The sequence below is a fragment of the Diceros bicornis genome, chromosome 31 (genome assembly GCF_020826845.1).
Source record: "Diceros bicornis minor isolate mBicDic1 chromosome 31, mDicBic1.mat.cur, whole genome shotgun sequence".
NCBI lineage: Eukaryota > Metazoa > Chordata > Mammalia > Perissodactyla > Rhinocerotidae > Diceros > Diceros bicornis.
This window is the reverse complement of record NC_080770.1, coordinates 3,423,369-3,444,052: the sequence shown is the minus strand read 5'-3', so window position 1 is coordinate 3,444,052 and position 20,684 is coordinate 3,423,369. Positions and strand designations below refer to the sequence as shown.

General features: G+C 51.7%; 1 protein-coding gene across 1 annotated transcript in view; it reads right to left on the bottom strand.

The window, feature by feature from the left end:
* The window catches only part of SHANK2 (SH3 and multiple ankyrin repeat domains 2), a 572,646-nt gene that overhangs the window by 396,346 nt on the left and 155,616 nt on the right, over nucleotides 1-20,684 (bottom strand). Inside the window, exon 9 of the mRNA XM_058526174.1 lies at nucleotides 19,289-19,366. Within this exon, the coding sequence (XP_058382157.1) occupies nucleotides 19,289-19,366 (78 nt within the window). The remainder of the gene's footprint in view (nucleotides 1-19,288; nucleotides 19,367-20,684) is intronic.

Below are 20,684 nucleotides of genomic sequence, written 5' to 3'. Positions count from 1 at the left end.
CGATCAGAGGCTCGGAGAGCAGAGGCTGCTAAGGAGACGAGCTGGTCTGACTCACCAGGGTCAGCCATTTTAACAAGTGGGCTTAACTTCCAGAACTTTCCTTCCTTGAGCTGGGACTGAGATACAAGACAAAGGGACGGAGCTACAGTGTGGACACGTGAGGAGGGACAGAGCAGGTACTGTGCTAACCGCCCTATTACATTTATCCCACGTATTCTCCGGTCAAATGGTTATGCTTATTAGTCCCATTTCGTGGATAGAAGAACCAAGTCTTAAATTAAGAACTAGCCCCGATTATGTTTAGCTGGGGGTGAAAGCAAGAATCACACCAGGTCTATGGGCTCGAAGACACCACTGAGCTGTCCAGAACCTCTGGACCGCCTCTGGAGGTCACTGTGGGTAGTGCGATCTTTCCAACACCCTAAAATCTAAAGCCACAGCCGACTCTGTTCTGTCTGGGCCCGAGGTCTTCTGCGAACTCCAGGCGCTAAATTATTTTTTATTCATTTATTTAACCGACAAGCATACCTACTATGTGCCGGGCCATCTTTCTTTAAGAGATGAATAAAACACAGACTCTGCCATAAAAGACCCTGCCTTTTCCAAGAACTGAAAGGCTTCTGAGAGAGCCAGCTAGAGAAGGATGCTTGAGAATGCATTTAAAACTCCAAGTTCAGGGCCGGCCCGGTGGCTTAGCGGTTAAGTGCGCGCGCTCCGCTACTGGTGGCCCGGGTTCAGATCCCAGGCGTGCACCGACGCACCGCTTCTCTGGCCATGCTGAGGCCGCGTCCCACATACAGCAACTAGAAGGATGTGCAACTATGACAATCAACTGTCTACTGGGGCTTTGGGGAAGAAAAAAAGGAGGAGGATTGGCAATAGATGTTAGCTCAGAGCCGGTCTTCCTCAGCAAAAAGAGGAGGATTAGCACGGATGTTAGCTCAGGGCTGATGTTCCTCACAAAAAAAACAAAACAAAACAAAAAAACTCCAAGTTCTGAAAAGCAGAAGAAATCATTATACCACGTTCGTCCTTTGCAATGCTAACAGGCATCTGAAGCTGGACGCTGGATTGTGAATTGTTCCTAACAAAGCACAGATTTGGAGGCAGCCCTCATAGACAGCTTGGGGTTCGCTTCCAATAGGGACCAACTCAAGCCCGCACCCCGACCCCAGCAGTGCTGGCTGAACACAAGTGGTACCACTCCGGGATCCCGGTGGCTGAGGTCTCACACTGATTGAGATAATTTGGCCTTGGGAAAGTCACGGCTGGCTGAGATTTCTCTCTCTCGAATAAATATCATTTCTTAAATGCCAGCTCTCTGGAGCTTTTTCTCAAAACGTTAACAGAAAGGATGGAGAAGAATGCCAGTACTCAAGTCAACTTGAGAGCTTACAAATACCTTTAAAGCCACAGGCAAATGAAGTAAGACCACGTGTCTCTCTTTGTTATTTATTTCTCTATTTTGTTGGCAATGCTTGTGGTCTCTAAAGACCACATTAACAACTAGAAGCCACATGCAAACAGTTCTGCACCAAGGGAACCGGCTCACTGGGAGATGGTGCTGGCCGGGTGAGCTATGGCAGGGCCGGGACCTGTGTCTTACCCATCCTCACGTCCCTGGGCCCAAGCGCCCCCCGCACATGCCCTGACAGCCCTCGCTAAGGAAGAGAGGCCAGAGATTGCGAGCAAGTGAAAGCATACTGAGTCCTCCAAATAGTGGGCAAGTTACACTGGTACCCACCCTCGGTCCTTGACATGACTTAGTCGACACTGAATATCCTGGTAGAAACATCATTCCTCCTTGGAACCAACTCTGGCATCCCTTGCCTTCCCTGGGATTTTTTGATTGACGTGACTTTTTTTAGAAATGTCTCAGCTAATAAATGGGAAGCATGGGATTTGTAGCAATAGAGAGGCATGTCTGTCCCGCCCAAACCTTGTCCTCTGCTTGGTGTTAGGACATGACACTTGCCATGCCTGGACAAGCCAGGACACCGTGCAGAGGGACTCTGCATTTTTCGTAGAGTCATAGGATCAATATTGCTTAGGTCTGGAAGGAACGTTTAAGGATCACCAAACAGCAGATGCCCAAATGCTTTAAAAACTGAGAGGAGATGGAAGAAGACGTCCCTTGAGGAGAACTAGTGATGGAGAGCACAAAAATCTTATAAAAGTCCCAGAGTCACGTGGCAATCAGGAAAATGTGCAAAATCCAAAAGCAGACGGAAAGCCAGAGTCTTCTACCGAGATCTGTCGATTGGCTCTACGGAGGACCCACCCGGGGCCCTGCCTGGCGCCCCAGCGCGTGAATGAGACCCTTCCTCCCAGACGAGCTTCGGGTGGGGAACAGGTGGCTGTGTCTTCATCAGTCCCCTGATGTCTCCCAGACCCTACAACCTTCTCAGCACCCAGGGAGCGGGTCAGCCCTGAGTGTCGCAGATGACACAGGTGCCAGGCACATTCTTGAAAGAGCTCCCTGTGGCCACGCAGACCTTGTGCTGGAACCAAGTGCGATGACGACTCTGTCACTTAACCTAAGTCCTATCTCCTTCTCTGTGATGGGGACATTTACCTCTCATCATGCACTGGGCTCTCAGTGAGCCTGGCACTTGGTAGGTGCTCAGAGGATAGTCGTAGCTGCCAGGTCAGGTTTAAAGAGATGTGACCAGGGAGGCCGGCAGACATAAGGGGACAAAGGCAGGACTTAGAGAGAGAAAGCCTGGGTCAAGTGGCAGTGTTGTCCCTGCTCAACTCAGGAACTGCCCGTATTTGAGGAACACATACCCACTCATTGGCTCAACCATAAGGCAGACTTTTCAGGGGGAATCTCATGAAAACCTAGTGGAGGATGTAAGGACAGACCGCTCAGAAGCCAGCAGGCCTTGGAGCTACTCTCTTCACCTGGGTGTGCATGCGTGTGTGTGCACGTGCTTGTCTGTGCATGCCTGCATGTGTGTCTGTCTGTCCGTCTTACTCTCTCCCGATCCATATCACCTCCTCGCTCTATTTTTCTCCATTCAGTGGGTCCCACCCCCAGGGTCTGACCCAGTCGACTCAATGACTCAATGCCCTGGCTGACTCAGTGTCTCCCCCCAATTCCAATTTCCTCGGGGACACAATCTGATTGGCCCAGAATTAGCCAACCACTGAAGACTGGGCGAGGCAACAGCTCTGGGGAGAGGGGAGAGTTAGAACAGAATCCCAGAAGGTTTCAGGGGGACCAGCATCCCTGGCGGGGGGGTCCCAGGCACGTCTTTAACCTTTGTGAGCCGGGAAGGGATGTTCGGAGGCCTGAACGACGCTGAGAAGGCAGTGAAGGTAGGCAGTCTTCATGAATGTTGCCAATTTAGTTAATGCTCTGGGATTCTGCTAGAACACAAGATTCCCTCCCCCACGAGGAAGGGCGTGTTCCTAAAACGAACACTCAAGTTAACTCCAGGGGTGACTGGGACAGAAGGCTCAGGAGGACCGAGGCCATGGGAACACTCGCGAAAATCCGTGTAAGCAGTGTTTGGCTCACTAAAGTTCAACCCGTACACAGACATGTACTGACCGCCCATGAAGAATCCATCCTGAGGACACACAGTGAGCCAGACGAGGACTCTGCCCCGTGAAAATGCACCGCCTAGGGGAGATGCATGGAGACCCCGGGAGGCACTGACGACACAGGGTGAGGGGTGCTCGTCAGCACACAGACGAGGGGCTCTGCACCCCACTTCAGGGCAGGGCTGTGAGCTTCACTGAGGGAAATAAATGAATGAGTCAGCTGAGCAATGGGCGAGGAGAGGTTCCAGGCAGAGGAAACCGCACCTGCAAAATCCCAGAGCTCAGAGTCAGGCCAGCAGACAGCCGTTTCGCACGGCTGCAGCGCAGAATGCAGGAGCGGAACGGGAGAGATGGGAGGAGAGGTGAGGACACCGCGCTCTGAGGGCCCTTCTGGCCGGGGAGGTGTGGGCAGTGCCACCATCCCCCGTGCATCTGCAGAGGTGCCTGGCTGGCCACAGTGAGGAGAAGGATGGGGGCCGGGAGCCGGAGGGAAGCTGGCGGCTAATCCAGGAGAGACGCTCAGGGCGGGGGCTGCGGTATGACAGCTGGGACAGAGGGAGGTCCACAGGCAGGAGAGACCTCCAGAAGGAAGAAGACAGACACTGATGGGACCAGGGGTGATTTCCTTTATCCTAAATAAAATGACGGGACTAGTCTGTTCCTTTGCATTTCTCCTCCCTGGCTTTGGCTTTTTCTGGAAACTTCTCGGGGTCTGCTGTGCTGCTGTGTTCACTTCTATCGCAGGACGCCTGCACAGGAAAGGCCCTGCCCTGTGCTCGGGTCTCCATCCAATGGCTAAATCATCGCCTCCGGGTTTTGGCGACTCTCGCTGCCCTGGTCCACCCTGACCCTACAGGACTTCTCACGCCCCTGTTCCCTTCCCATCACAGGTCTGGGGAGGCATTTCTAAGGTGGGGTCCCTCTGCCCTCGTCCCTTTCCAGAGCCCTCTACTCTGCTTGGCTGCTCTCTTTACCTTTTGTGGGGGCAGAATAATGGCCCCGCAAAGAGATGAGGTCCAAACCCCTGGGACCTGAGAATATATGACCTCATGTGGTGAAAACAGGGCTTTGCAGATGTGACGAAGTTAAGGATCTTGAGATGGAGACTTTATCCAGGTGGGCCCTAAATGTAATCACAAGTGTCCTTGTGAGAGGGAGGCAGAGGGAGATTTGAATACAGATGAGGAGGAGGCCACATGGGGACAGAGGCAGAGGCTGGAGGGATGTGGCCATGAGCCCAGGAACGCCTGGGGCCCCAGAAGCTGGAAGAGGCAGGAAGGACCCTCCCCTAGAGCCTCCGGAGGGAGCACAGCCTTGTGCCACCCTGATTTCAGACTTCTGGTCCCCAGAACTGGCCGAGAACACACTTGTGCTGTGTTAAGCCCCCCAGTCAGCGGCTACTTGTTGCAGCCGCCCCAGGAAGCCCCTACGTCTCTTCCATTCTTCTATTTCCCCCTTTCCTGTCTGATGATCCCCAAGGGAAGTGACCCAATTACGCAAAAATTGGCATTTTCCCAAAACCAGAAAGCTCAAATGTCTTAAGCCCTCCTTAAAAAGGTGATATCAACCCCCCCAGGGGTGAAAATTGAAATCAAATGCTCAGGGGGCAAAAATATTCTACTCTTTTTATGCATAAAGCAGAGGAGAGACAGCACATAAAAAGATTTGCAGCATATCTGTGGTATTAAAACTTCACGGGGAGGCGATTAGGAAGGAAAGATAAGAAACACCATCTTGAACTGGCACCAAGCAGGGGCCACGGGCGCTTCATTCATTCACCCATCAAGTATTTCCTGAGGACCTACGAGTGCCACATGTGGGGACATAATGACAGCGAGACTCAGTCTCTGCCCAACATGAATAGGGTGTTATCGCTTGAATTCCAGGAGGCAAATGGGGCCGATCAGAGATCGGCCACAAATTTGGAGTCTGACAGCCCCAAATTTCAACTCTGCCTTACTAGCTGATCTGTAACAGAGTCTCACCATATTGAAATGTGCAGAGGATCCAAGACTGCATTTTACTCATAATGTCTTTAGCTCCCTGCACGGTCTATGGTGGATACTCCATAAATGTTAGAGCTCTCCCTCCTCCTCCTGTATTCTAGAAAGCCCTAAGGGCGTCTCCTGATGAACTAGACAGATATGTAACTGCATGCACAGACATAGAGCCTGATACACACGTGTACACACAACTGCTCCCAGAATTACGTGTGAAGAAGAACAACAGGTTACACATTAAAAGCAAAATGTGAAACTACAGATCACAGAAGCATTACAGCAAACTGAGAAAACCCCTTAACATCCTTGGCCCCAAACAGATCCACCTCCTAAACTTGCTGTTTGCGTCTATTATGGACTGAACCTTTTTGTCCCCCCAATTCCTGTGCTGAAGCCCTGGCTCCAGTGTATGGTATTAGGAGGCAAGGTCTTTGGGAGGTGATCACAGTTAGATGAGGTCCTGAGGGTAGGGCCCCCATCATGGGATTAGCACCCTTGGAAGAAGAGACACCAGCGAGCTCTCTCTATAGGCAAGTCCCGGGGAAAGGCCACATGAGGACGCAGTGGGACAGCAGCTGTCTGCAAGCCAGGAAGAGAGCCCTCACCAGAAACCACCTGGGCCAGCACCTTGATCATGGACTTCCAGCCTCCAGAACTCCGAGAAATAAATGTCTGTTGTCAAGCCACCCAGTCCATGATATTCTGTTACGGCAGCCCGAGCAGATGGATACAGGGTCATCTTTACTTCACTTCTAATTGACGAGCAATTGCAGGACTTCCAGTCAGGGACAAACACTTCTTCACGATACAAACAGCTGGTCTGTAACTATCTTACATCAATTATCAGCACCTTGGCTCCCTAACCTGTTAGGGTTGCACACCTGCACCCACCAAGCTGCCCTGGGTTAACACTGCCACATAGTGGCCGGTGTGAGAAATTACAAGGAACTATGACCAGCAGGCTCTGCCTGGCCACGGCTCATTTCAGCTCCAGCTTCCACTGTTCCAGGTCTGGGGCTGGGCACTCAGACTACAAAGATGGAAGGGACGGTGCATCCTCTCCTCAAAGGACTTTACAGTTTAGCTGGGGGACTGATGCAGAAGCCATCCATTCCAATACAATACATAAACGGTGCATATCAAGGAAGATGGGAACCACAAGGAATGCTCCACTGGTTCTGTCCAAGGCTGGTCAGGAAAGCACCCTGCAGAGGAAGAGCTTCGGTTCTGAAGGATGAATAGGAGTTCACAGGGCAAAGGTGAGATCATGGGAAAGGGGGAGGGGTCATATTAAAGATTTTCTTTAAGAAAAATAAAATCAAATTTTAATTTTTATCAGTGCCATACATCTGAGGGGTGGTTTGAAAAGTCAAAGCCTTCCGCACAGGTCGTAAGCTGCCGCACTCTATCCAAACCCCCACCCCACCCCAACCCCGTCCAACACTCGGCTGCGTTTCAGGTCTTCACCTCCTGTTTCTAAATAGCACGCTTCTGGTGACGTCCTGATTTCTTTCTGTTTAAACATTAGTTACCAATGTCCTGCCGGGGACGACGAGGGTTCAGCTCATTTACCATGCAGCCCAGTACAGCTGTGTTTACACTGGATGGCTACCTGCATCTTATCCGAGGCCGAGAGAGCCGGTCAACTGCGGTCATCTTCCCCTTGAGTGAATAACAGCCACGTTCTAAAATCTACTTTTCGATTGACCTATAATTACTTTCTTGCCAGGTTCTGACATGGTGTGAATTGTAGCACGTGGGTCTCCTCTCCAGGTGCAAACACACTGGGCCATCTCCCTGTTTCCTTTGCTTCCAGGCAACATCGGTCCTGGCGCCGTCTGCTCCCACGCCCACTGCTGCCGGTGGTGCGAGTTCGTCCCGAGACCTCTGGCCTCTCCCAGTGCCAGGACCCACCCCCCCAGCCAGGGTCCTCCTGTCTCCTCGCTGACCCCCGTGTCTGGGGAGCTCCTCCTCCAGCAGCTTCCTGGGAAATGGTGCACGTGAGGGACACGTTTTGAGCACATGCACGTCTGAGAATGCCTTTGGCAGACCCTCACGCTGGTTTACTGCAGTACTGGTTTGGAAGGCTTTCCCGCAGAGTTTCAAAGCAAGGATTGAATTCATGGTCAATGAGCTTCCAGCGCTGCTGCTGCTGAAATGTTTGACCTCCGATCCTCTGTGTGCAAACTGTTTTTTCTCTCTTGAAACTGAAGAACTGTATTTTTATTTTTATTCTCAAAGTTCTGAGCTCTCACGACCTCCTGTTCTTGCTGTGGGCATTTGCTTTCATGTCGCCCTGGAAATTCAGGGGCCTTTTCAATTGGGGATTTGGCATCCTGGTCAGTGGCATTACCTTTTTTGTTTTTTGGTGAAGATTGGCCCTGAGCTAATAGGTGTTGCCAATCTTCCTCTTTTTGGTGAGGAAGATTGGCCCTGAGCTAACACCCATGCCCATCTTTCTCTATTTTGTATGTGGGATGCCACCACAGCATGGCTTGATGAGTGGTGTGTAGGTCCATGCCTGGGATCCAAACCCTTGGACCCCAGGCCGCTGAAGCAGAGAGCATGAACCTAACCAACATGCCACCGGGCTGACCCCTCAGTGGCATCGTCTTGAATGATCTCCTGGCTAATTTCTTCTCCATCTTTTTCCTGCTCCCTCTGGAAATTCCGTTACTCAGATGTTGAACCTGCCTGGTGACTCCTTTCATTCTCTTAGTGGTTCATTTCTCCCGCCCATCCTCGTATGCTCCTCTTCGTGTTGCTGCCATCACACTTTTGCTATCATTATTAATGTCCCAGAGCCCCTTGAATGCTCCATTTCACACAAGCTCTGTCTTCTCTTATCGCACCGAGGACGTTAGGTACATGTTTCTGAAGTTCCTTCTGTTCTCTACATTTCTGAGTTTCTGTCTGGCGTCTTTATTTCTGCTTGTTTGGTGCCTGCCCTTCATGTTGGCGGTTTTCCCTTAACGACCGGTGATTCTCAGCTGTCTGTTCCCATTTTCGACTTGAAGCGTTTACATGAGGGATGGAAGCCCTGGGTGTGGGCTGCTCTTGCCAACAGGAGGGCGTCCCTCGGGGTGCTTTCACTGGGGGATGAAGCATAGAACACTTGAGGGAAGGGTTCTATTCACAGCAGTGCAAAGGCCCTGGGGCCAGAACGTGTTTGGGTACTTTAGCAGGAGGCCGGGGTGGCTGCAGCAGAGCAAGAGAGTGAGGGGAGCCAGCTGGGAGGTGTCAGGTCAGCGAGGTCCCCATGATCCCGGCCACATGGGCCTAGTAGGTCATGGTACATTCAGCCCACGCTCCTGCATCCAGCCTCCCGTGCATCCTCAGCTCAGAGGAGCCTGCGCCTCCAGCACCCAGGCTTTCCAGGGTCCTGAAGCGGATCTGGCTGGCTCCCACGGACACAGGCAGGGCGTTTTCTCGGGGCGGTGGGGGCGGGTATCATGTGCCCACCTGCTTTGCAGTCTCCCTAAAGCTCTCGGCCTCTCTCTCCCCGCCTCCTGGCGCCGTGGACTGATGCCCACTTCTTCGGTTTTGCACGACGGGGCAGGGCGCTCCTGCACCTGCCTCATCTTCTCCCGTGTGAGCCCGGGGACTGAGCGCGTGCTGGTGCGAGCAGGCTTCCCCCAGCTCACGGAGACCAGCTCCTGCAGAGAGCGCTCCGGGCGCAGGCTTGTCCACGTGCCCCGGGTGGGGGGCGGGGTGGGCACAGTTTCAAGGGGGCTGCTCATGTTTTGCTCAGGGGCACAGCTGGAATCATTTAGACTTGGGTCCACCACCCAAACTGCGGGGCGGGGTTGGAGCGCCCGAGTGGGGTGCAGGGAAGAGCTCCGAGCGCCCGCCCTCGTCCCTCCCACCAGGCGCCCCACGGTCTCCCTCGGGCCTTCAGTCCTCAGGTTCCAGGAGCCTGACAGCAAGCCAGCTCCTCTGTGGCCTCGCTCTCCGCCTCTCACACTCGCTTCCGCAGTCTCGCTTCATTAGCAATGATGGGGAAAACCTCCCTGCCCTGACCCTGATCTGGCTCGCTTCCTCCCCCAGACTCACACGCACGCTCACGCCGTTCAAAGGGTAAAAATCAGCCCCGTGGCGCCCGGGCATAAAGACACAAGGCTGACACTCTGGGCTGAGAACCCGCAGCTTCCAGAACAGCGAGGTCCAATACGGCGGGTGCTGAGCGCTCGGAATACACGTGATGTGACCGAGCAACTGAGTTTCACATTTCATTTCATTGTAATGAAATTTAAGAAGCCACATGGGTCCTGTGGCCACACTATTTTGACAGCGTGGCTCTGGGACAGAAGCCTTATTTATCACCTCTATGAGATCCCATCTATGTTGCTCACCCTCCCGTGGCAACGTCTGCTTTTCACATGGGATCATGACTCGCTGTCGGACAGATGGGCTGATTTCCATTTTAGAGTTTTCTTCCTTCTTTAGAGGGTACTGCATGTCCACTCAGAGTAAAACCGAAAGTCCTCGTCATGTCACATGGCCCCTCTTTGCCCTCAGTCCCCACCACTGGCGTTGGCCTCCACCCAACCTGCTCCCCCGGCCGGCCTCCTTGCTGCTCCTCAAACCCATTAGGCATGCTCTGACCCCAGGGCCTTTGCAGGTGCTAGTTCTCGTTCCTGGAATGCTTCTCCCCAGATATCTGCATGGCTCCCTCCCTCCCTCCCTTTCTCCTGGTCTCTGCTTAAATGTCCGAGGTCACGCCAGGCTCCCGTCACCAAAGAGCCCCCTTCCGCAGAACCACCTCCTTCCTCTGCCTCTCTCACCCTGCTCTATTTTTCTTCATGTAATTTACCAGCCCTGACTGGTATGTGTTTATCTGTTTACTTGTTAATTATCCGTCTGCCTAATGACTATCTCTCCAGGAGAGCAGGGCTGTCGTTTGCTCACTGATGTACTCCCCAGCACCCAGAAGAGAGCGTGGCCCTTACCGGGAACTCAGCGTGTACTGGGGGAAATGATGACTTTGAAACCCGAGTCCTCCTCGTCACAGATATGCACGGTGTATCAGCCCAAACATCTGGGTTACCCAGGTTTCTATGCCCTCATCTAGACATACAACTACCACTTTCTCCTTTCTATGGGAATACACAGTCTGAATCCCAAATAAGACAGAAGAACTTTTAAAAGAAGCTACTTAAAAACGAACGGCTTCCCTGACTGCATGCCCCCAGCAGGGCTCCCAGGCTGAGGCGCTTAGAGGGACCCCAGGCTACCAAATGGAAGAGGTAGGCCGGGGTGAGCAGTAAGGAGTGGTGGGGACTGCGGCAGCTGGAAAGTGCATTGCTCCTCAGCTCCCGCCAAACGCCAACACACACAAGGGCTGTCTGGGTGTGGCCACCCGTCCTCATCTCTCGAGGGATGCTGGAAGTCTGAATTTTTATATGAAACTTCTAGATATTTAAATGACGGCAAAGAATTTAATTTTTAAAAAGTTCTGGGCAGGCCACGATCAAACTCTCTGGGGTGAGATCCACCCTCCAGGTGGCGGGTGGTGAACCGTCGAGTGCAGCTTATTCCTTCAACCCGCTGAATGGGCGCTGGGTGCCCTGCCCCGCGGCACGCTGCCTGCCCTCCAGAAGGTCCTGGGATCACAAGACGAGAGGCAGGCATGAACGGTACCCAGCTCCCGCCCCAGCGAGCTGCCTCTAAACACATTACCAGAAGAAAAGAGAAATGAAAATATGATCCGGCTGGACAGAAAATAATGAAGTTTTTCATCATCACCCGTGCCAAGAGCTAAGCTGGAATCTGGCATTTCCTAACTCATCCTGCGAGGGTTCAAATGTTACTTCTCCACGGAATGCACACAGTGAGGGTTTGACAGTGGAGAGACAAGTCCCTGTGTGCCGCGATGTCCCCAAGCGTGGCTCGCTGTCCCCGGGAAGCCCCCGGGGTGTCATCATCTTGGCATCTCTCCCAGGGCCCTTGGCTGCAGCCCTGGCCCTGTGTCCCTGGGCTCATGAAGCCGGTGCCCTCCTGTGCGGGGTGACGCCGATGACAGCACTCACAGCGATAAGGTGCCGTCAGACCTCCTCTCTGCAGAGCCCCACTCATCCCCCAGCACCCCCGAACTACTGTAATTATCCCCATTTCAAAGGTGCGGGAAGGGGCTGCATGAGCATCCTGGGGCGGCTGTAACAAACAGCCACACACTGGGGGCTGACAACCACAGAAATGGATTCTCTCTCAGTCTGGAGGCCAGGTCTCTGAAATCAAGGTGTCGGCAGGGCCACACTCCCTCCAGAGGGTCCTTCCCGCCTCTTCCAGCTTCTGGGGCTCCAGGCGTCCCTGGGCTTGTGACTGTGTCCCTCCAACCTCTGCTTTATCTTCACGTGGGCTCCTCCTCTGTGTGTGTCCTCTTATAAGGACCCGTGTGACAACACGAGCCCTCCCAGATGATCCAGGGTAATCTCCCCAACTCGAGATCCTTACCGCATCTGTGAAGTCCGTGCCATCTCAGGTCACCTTCACAGGCTCTGGGGATTACGACCCATGTTCTTTGGGGGCTGCTGTTCAGCCCAGCACCCCACCTTCACTCCTCCCCTGCCCTCCCTGGTGGGGCCCACTGCAGCGCTGTGTGCCCGCCATGGGGGCCGCCGCCTTCCCCCACACGCCTCGTCCTTTCCAGACTCCAGGCCTCTGTTGTGGCCCCTCTCCCTGGAGTGCTGTGCCAGGTCCCCACCTGGCGGCCTCGTCTCCGCTGGGGCCCAGAGGATGGGTCACCTCCTCACACCTGCGTCCTCAGCCTTCTGTCTTCTCCCTCAAGCCTGCTTTCTTTTCTGGTCACCTGCATGCTGCGCCCTTTTCCTTGGTGGCAGCCATGTGTATCATCTGCTCTCCCGACAGCAGGCTCCTGCCTTCTTGCTCACGACTGGATCTGCCTGGGTCTAAGGCCGGCCAGGCCCGGAGATGCTGGGAACCGGCCAGCTTCCTGACCGGCTGGACCAGGCTCTGCTCCTCCCGCTAACAGGACGCCGCTCCAACGCGGGTCTGATCCTTCCCGCTTCACCACGGTTCCTGCTCTGCCTCTCTCGCTGACCGCCCACCAAGACAGAATGTCCACCAGGCTCGGGTGTGAAGTCGAGGAGCACAGGGCCAGGTGAGCTGAAGGGCAAGCTGGGATCCGTCTTTGGGTTGAGGGTCCATCGTGGGTGGGGTGCAGGGGTCACCTGGGTGGTGGTCTCCCTGAGCAGGAGAGCCGGAGAAGGAGGACCCCGAGGGGACAAGGGAAAGGGGCCACGGTGCGCCTGGTGAGGACGACACTGCACAACGCCTGTCTGGGCTGGATTTATAGTCACGGCCACAGTCTCCGGATCCCTGAATTAGATGAGCTCCTCTAGAGGGTCAGTGTGTGTGTGCATGCATGCGTGTGTCTGTGTGTGTGCACGCATGCATATCTCTGTGAGTGCATGCGTGTGTCTGTGTGCATGTACGTGTATGCACAAGTACCTGTGTGTGTGCATGTCTATGTGCACACATGCACGTGTGTGTGTGTCTGTGTGTTTAAAGCACCTTCATTAACTTTGCAATTTCCCAATGTCAGCTCATACCACTTGCAGCGCAGAAGGCAGCACAGCAGGACAGATCCTGAGATCCTGCTCAGAACATTCAACACGAAAGCGTCAGGTCGCGGAAGAAAACAAAATCACCTTGACCTTGCTCTAAGATCCATGTGGATTTCAACGAAGTGAGGCACTACTGAACAGTCTTGTTTTCGAATCGCTAAACAAGGAAGGAAATTCAGGAAGGTGCCTGGAGGCCATAGGAAATAGACAGTGCCTGTTGAGTGGATTTCATCAGTTTCCCAGAAAAAAACGCAACATCCAGAACCCAGACGTCCCCGAGAATGTCAGACTGCCCTTGTCACTGGCCCGTGCACCAGCTCGGAAGCGGCTGCTTCTACGAGAGCACAGTTAGCTGGATTCGAGAGCAATCAGTCATTTGCAAGGCGCTCGCCGCACCATCTAGCGTCGCGTGTGACTTGAGAGAATCTGCTCCTTCCTCTCTGGCTCCATCACTAAACGTGTGACCTCGACTGGGAGCTCCAGGCCAAAGTAAATGAGATGCTCGGAGGGTCTGAAGGACGAGAGCCAGGATCTGACATTTCATGAGACACGAGGTCACTTTCACGAGTTGAGTGCTCCCCCAGAGAACGTGCGATGGCGAGGCCACATCCTGGGAATCGGAGAGCGATCAGTGAGGAGCATGAGGAAACAGGTCACTGACGGAATCTATGGACATCCGCGAACGTCCAGCTCCGCCCTGCGAGGCAGGCGGCTGCCATCCTGGATTTACAGCCTGAGACCCGAGGAATTTAAACTTCCTTGTTTCTGGCTTGGGCCTTTCTCCTCCTCCTTTTATGTCCAGTGTGATGGTTGAGGAACAGCACGGGGTCTGGCAGCCGTGTGCGACCCGCACTGTCCCCCTACGAGCTGTGGGACCCAGGCCGTTCACCTACCTGTTCATCAGTGGAGACAACAGGAGAGCCTGTGTCACGGACGAGGCTCTGTCCAGGGCGGGCAAAGAGCTCCCACCCACTCAAGGGCGGCCAACACTGCTGAGCACAGCTTTTCCCAAAGGAGACTTCTCTGTCCCCTCCCACCGATCTCGGCCCCACACTGCCTGCCTGCGTTAAATTTGGCAGTCAGACAACTCAGAATGTCTCTCATTGCCTCTTCCTTTTCTCCGTATTTCCTCCTTCCTCTCTCTGCTCTTGGACGTCAGCTTAGCAGCTGCGGAGTACAATGTGGAGATGGATAGCACGGTGACACGTGTGGGGAGAAAGCCGCCTCACTACCTCCGAGAACCAGGGACACCCCTTTCAGAGTGGAGCTGCTGGGAGGCAGGACGGACTCAAATCAATTCTCCTGTATCAGCCAGAGCTCTCCAGGGAGACAGACCAACGGGACGTGTGTGTGTGCGTGTACGCATACACACATATTAACTGATTATTTTAAGGAACTGGCTCATGCAATTGTGGGGGTTCTAAGTCTGAAATCTGTGGGGTGGGCTGGCAGGCTGGAGACGCAGGCAGGGCTTCTATGTTAGTCTTGAAGCCAAATTCCTTCTTCTCCAGGAAACCTCAGTTTGTGCTCCTAAGGCCTCCAACTGATTAGACAAGACCCACCCACACTATGGAGCGTTCATCTTTTTACTGAAAATCAAGTGACTGTAGAGTTAGTCACGTCTGTGAAACACCTTCACACCACACCTGCATTAGTATGTGATTAGAGAGCTGGGCACCAGCTCCCAGCCAGGCTGACACAGCAAACTAGCCATCAGCTGCCATTTCCACCTCCCTGCCTTGCTTTGACCTTCCAGTTCTTTGGACTTCTCTCCATTCTGCTTCTCTTTATCTTCAGAATCAGGATGTGTTTGCTCCCATGGACCGAGCAATCCAAAGAGCAAAGGATTTTTGATGTTGTTCACTCCATGCCAGGAGGCAAGATAAGTCACAAGCCAGAGGAAGTGTCTTCCTCACTCCAGACCCCAGAGCCTTGGACTGGAAGTCAGGAGGGCTGGAGACCACAGACTCAGCCACTGATTTCGGACTCCTAGGCATCCATCTCTCCATAATTCCATTTCTCCTATAAATTGGGGGTACAAATGCCTGCCTCATTGGGTTTTCTACATTAAAGGAGAATGTATAGAAAAGCATTTGTGAGCTTTAGAATTCTGTGGAACTGGAAAGATTCATCATGATCACTATCATCATCAATACCCTAATCATCATCATCGCCATGATCATCACCACCACCATGACCATCATGGCCACCATCATCATCAATACTCTAATCATCATCATCACCATCATCATCACCACCACCATGACCATCATGGCCACCATCAGCACCACCACCACCACCTTCATCACCATCATCCTCACCAGCACCATCACCATCATCACCTCCATCAGCACCACCACCACCAGCTCCATCATCATCACCTCCATCATCATCATCACCTCCATCATCATCACCTCCCTCATCATCATCACCTTCTCCATCATCATCATCATCATCATCATCATCACCATCATCACCACCACCATCATCACCATCATTATCATCATCACTGTCACCACCAACATCATTATCACCGTCATCACCACCACCATCATCACTGTTACAGACTGAATTGTGTCTCCCCCCCAGAATTCACATGTTGAAGCCCTAACCCCCAATGTGATGCTATTTGGAGATGGAGTCTTCAGGGAGGTAATTAAGGTTAAATGAGGTCATAGGGTGGAGACTTAATCAGAATTGTTCCTACAAGAAGAGGAAGAAACATCGAAAGCGCGCTCTCTCTCTCTGCACATACGCACAGAGGAAGGGCCGAGAGTAGGTGGCCATCTCTGGATGGGAAGCCAGGAAGACAGCCTTCACCAGAAACTAAATTTGCCAGCACCTTGATCTTGGACTCGGAGCCTCCAGAACTCTGAGAAATAAATGCTGTTTAAGGCACCCCGTCTGCAGTATTCTGCTATGGCACCCGAGCAGACTAATACAATCACCACCACCATCATCACTATTTAAGATGCACTCGAGTAATTTTTTTTTTTTCTGAGGAAGATCAGCCCTGAGCTCACATCCATGCCAATCCTCCTCTTTTTGCTGAGGAAGACTGACCCTGGGCTAACATCCGTGCCCATCTTCCTCTATTTTATATGGGACGCTGCCACAGCATGGCCTGACAAGCGGTGCTTTGGTACACGCCCGGGATCCGAACCCGGGCTGCCAGCAGCGGAGCACGCACACTTAACCGCTATGCCACGGGGCCGGCCCCTCAGAGTAATGTTTTAAGTGCTTCTCCTCCTCCTCCTAAAAAAATCACCTCTGTCTCCTTTTCAATTCTCACCCCTCAGCAGGCATCAGAAACTTTCAAGGGCTTATTGATAAATAAACGACAAGCAATAGGACATACTGGAGCACATGAGGAAGCCATTTGGGTTAAAACTAACTCGGCCTGACCTTGTTTCTCCGAAAGGGCCTGATGTGGCCTGTTGAGCATGCATTGTACGTCTGTTTTAAATATTTACTATGTCCCGAAGATGAGAATGACGCCCTTAAAGATAGGGATGCAGCTTCCCCCACATCGGCATTTCTTTAAGGATAAGCATCTCTCCCTAAACTAGGGCTTGATTGCTAACCTGCTGTGCTCAACTTGTGACCACCCACCTTGTGACCACTGACCTGTTGTGTTCACCGAATTGCTGTGCCGGCAAAGCAATCTCGTGACTACTGTAAAACGGACATTTCAATCACACGTGGTACATGCTCTTGATGGTATATAACCACTCTGTACACCCCACTTCTTTGGAGTGCTCCCTTCCTTTGTGAAAGGACTCTCCTGGGCTACATGGTCCTCAGGGTTGGCTCATAATAAACTCACCCCAATTTTGATTTATAGATTGGTTATGGATTATTCGCGTCAACTACATGGAGCACCAGGCCCTGCCCCCAGAGCTCTGATTCAGTGGGATGGTGGGAGCCTGCGAGTCTGCATTTCTCTCAAGTTCCTAAGTTTTGCTAATGCAGCTAGCCCAGCATTTGGAGTAAATCATCAAGCAAAAACTTGGCCAGATGAACTCCACCAAACATTCCAAGATTTCTTAGAAAAGCCGGCACTCACAAAGGCAGCTGAGATCATTAACGTTTTCCAGGTGAACACATCCGATCCCTGTGAAATGACGCAGTAGGACACCATTCCCCCACAAACTCCACGGGAAGGGATTCATTTTTCACAACTGGGAGTGAGGAACTGTGAAGGGAAAAATGAAAGCTGGGGACATCTTACAGGCAAGGATCCACAGCCTGAATGAAGTCTCCTTGTATCATTACAACACGATGAGGCCGGGAGGTGCGAGGGGGGACACTGCTCCCGGCGCACAGTCAGAGCCCGTTCCAGGCGTGCAGAGCAAGCAACCCAGGCTGTGATTTCCACTGGTTATGCAAGCAATGTTTGCAGGGCACGGAGTCCTATTATTCAAGTGTGTTTTGCATAATGTCTCCCAGAACCATTTGTGGCACTTGATTGAGTATCGTTAGCAAAATAGAGACAGATGGCCTTGGGCTGGTGCTGGTGTGCGTCCACTGCCGGGAGGGTGTCCTGAGCCTCCTGCCAGGACTCCCTGTAAGAGGGGTGGCCCCGTCCCAGGTCCCAATCCAGGTGATCACTGCCAGTGGTGAGGGGACAGGGGCGGGGACTGACGGGGAGGCCGCTACAGTGACCTTTTGTCCTGGACGCCATGCAGGACTCACTTCCCTCGAGTACCAGGTGGCAGTTACAAGCCACTGGAAAGAGGACATGCTCTTGGACAGTAACTGTAATCTTTATAGACCCATTAGCAAGCCAGGGACTCGCTTCTATGACCCATTTTCCGTTACACATCTGCACACTGCAAGATTCAAGACTGACATTCGGGCCGGCCACTATTAGAGAACCAAGTAAACTTTTTAACGGTGGTTAGTTAACGTCCAGCCCAGTTTTTGGATTGAACTGGGTCATTTTCAAGATGTCAAGCCCGGATATATAGTATACCTACGAAGCATATTAGTCAAATCATCCGTGGAAGCCAGTTTTACAGTAAAGACCTCTCTCACCTCAATAAAATGTAAAAATTACTTCCAAATAAGAATCACATTTCAATTTTCAGTCCAAGTGCAGATATCTGAATGTGTTTAGGATCAAAAAGTATTTCTATAACTTAGAGCGCTTAGCTGAAAAAAATTTTTTTCACCCTACACCATTTGGACAGCTGCATCAAAGTTAGAGGAGCCCCATATTTATACAATGGGCTATTACTCAGTCAGGAAAAGGAAGGAAGTGCTGACACACACTACAACACAGACGACCCTTGACATCATGATGCTAAATGAAAGAAGCCAGACACAAAAGACCACCTGTTATGTGAGGCCATTTCCATGAAATGTCCAGAATCGGCAAATCCATTGACACAGGAAGCAGATTAGTGGTTGTCTAGGGGCTGGAGGGAGGGAGAAAGGGGGAGTGATTGCTTAATGGGTGTGGGGTTTTCTCTGGGGTGATGAAAAAGTTCTTAACCACACAGTGGTGATGGTTGCACAACATCGTGAATGTACTTCACGCCCCTGAATCGTATACTCTGAAATGGTTAAAATAAGTACATTTTGTGTTATAAGTATTTTAACACAAACTAATTAAAACTAATTAAATTAAAAAAACAATTAGGACCCTGGCTCGTGTGTGTCACTGTGGAACGCTCTGGCCAACACCCGGTCGAGGTTCTTTGTCCTGCACTCTGGGAGAGCAGACCCAGGAGGGGTGGCAGATGGATGACAAGTCACTTCTCCATGAGATTCTCAGAGAGCTCCTCCCATTCAAAGGACGGGCAGCGAAGCCAGCATTTTCCAACAGCAGCACAATTAACAGCACCCATGTCTTCATAGCCTTTCCAAAGCTGCCTTCTTGAATGAATAACCCACAGAGATGAATCGAGCATTATTCATGCTGTTTGGTCTAATAGGAAGGAAGCCAGTGGTGAACAGATGAACTGAAATACATCCACAGCTCCAACACTTAGGGATGCCTCCCTAAGGGAGCCTCCAAACACAGACACCGTCCCCAATGAAATGGGTCGACCTCATGTCACACACACAGAAAGGACGTTCAGAAACCCAACGTCCCCTCTCACAATAACACACACTCAGGCGTTCCCTGTTTTTGAGAATTCTTTTTACCTGAAACGGAGTCTGGCTGTTGTAGTTTTTCAATTCCTTGTTTCCGCCTCGAAAGAGCAGCACTCGTGCACAGCTGTCCTACAAATTGAAAAGAAGAAATCTCTTAGTAAAACGGCGGCATAGACGGTCTCCAAAGAAACACGCTCAGAGGCTGAGGCTCACAGGAATTCAGAGAAGTGTAAACGCAAAGTTAAAAGGGAGGGCGTTTCTCCTTCATCAGCGGGGCAAGGATGAGGGTAGACGGGCCCCTGTATGCTATCAGTTGAAGCTTAACTGCTGCAAACGCTTTGGACAGCAACTTGGCAGAATCTATAAAAATTTAAAATACACACACTCCACAGCCAAATGATTCCACTTTTTAAGACTGTATTCTACAGAAAGTCTTGCACATGTGTATAAAATATATAATAAGTGAAATATCATAAGTAAAATACAAAAAGAAGAGAAAACCTAGAGATGGCATAAATATTCTAAAACAAGAGAAAGTGGGAATCGTTCTAGAACATTTTTCACCTAGGCAGTTGTAGAAAAAAACAAGGTGGATTGATAAAAAGTGATGAGCTATATATCCAAGAACTTCTAAGTGGAAAACTCAAGTCTCAGAACAATAATCTAGCTTCATTTCATTTGTGTTTTAACACCTTAGAGTCTATATCATAGAAAAGCAAAAAATAAGTCTGGAAGGACGTGTACCACTTCACAGAATTTACCTTCCCAGGAAGAAAAAAGGATTAGGGAGTGAACAGCAGGAATCTTTCCTTCTTCTTCTTTTCTATACTTACATTTTTTAATGTTTTTAAAAGGCAGGCAACATTCATTTTTGTGCATTTTTACAATGAAAATAAATCTATTCCTGCCCATTGATTGAGCATCTGCTATTTGCTCATGGGGGCCGACAGAGAACTTCCTGCCAACCCTTGAGGGTGGGATAAATTCCTACAAATAAAACGACAGGTGGTGACATATTGATGTGGAGGCACTGGTTCTAAGAATCCTTTGCCTAATAAACGCAGCTGGACTGTTTAGAACGAGTAAATGATGTTTTTCGAAGAGCATCTAGACGATCAAGTGCACGCTGGTGTTCGTGCATCCTGCAGCTGGGCAGCTGACACAGGGCCGGACACCTTCTCCCGGGACCCCGTGCCGATGGCCCCCAGCACGGCAGCCAAACCCCCGACACTGGGCCCATCCGGGCTGTCCCATCTTTACCCACGGAGTCCACTGTAAAGACAGCAGGCACGGTGCCCCAGGCTCGACAGTCACTACGTAACTGCTGAATGAAGGAGTAAAGGCAGGGGCCAACCAGGGGCTTCCACCCAGGGAGCTGCTTAAAACGACAGACTAGCGGCCCCACCCTGGACCAGAGAGGACCCGCTGTGCTGGGGAAAGGCAGGGG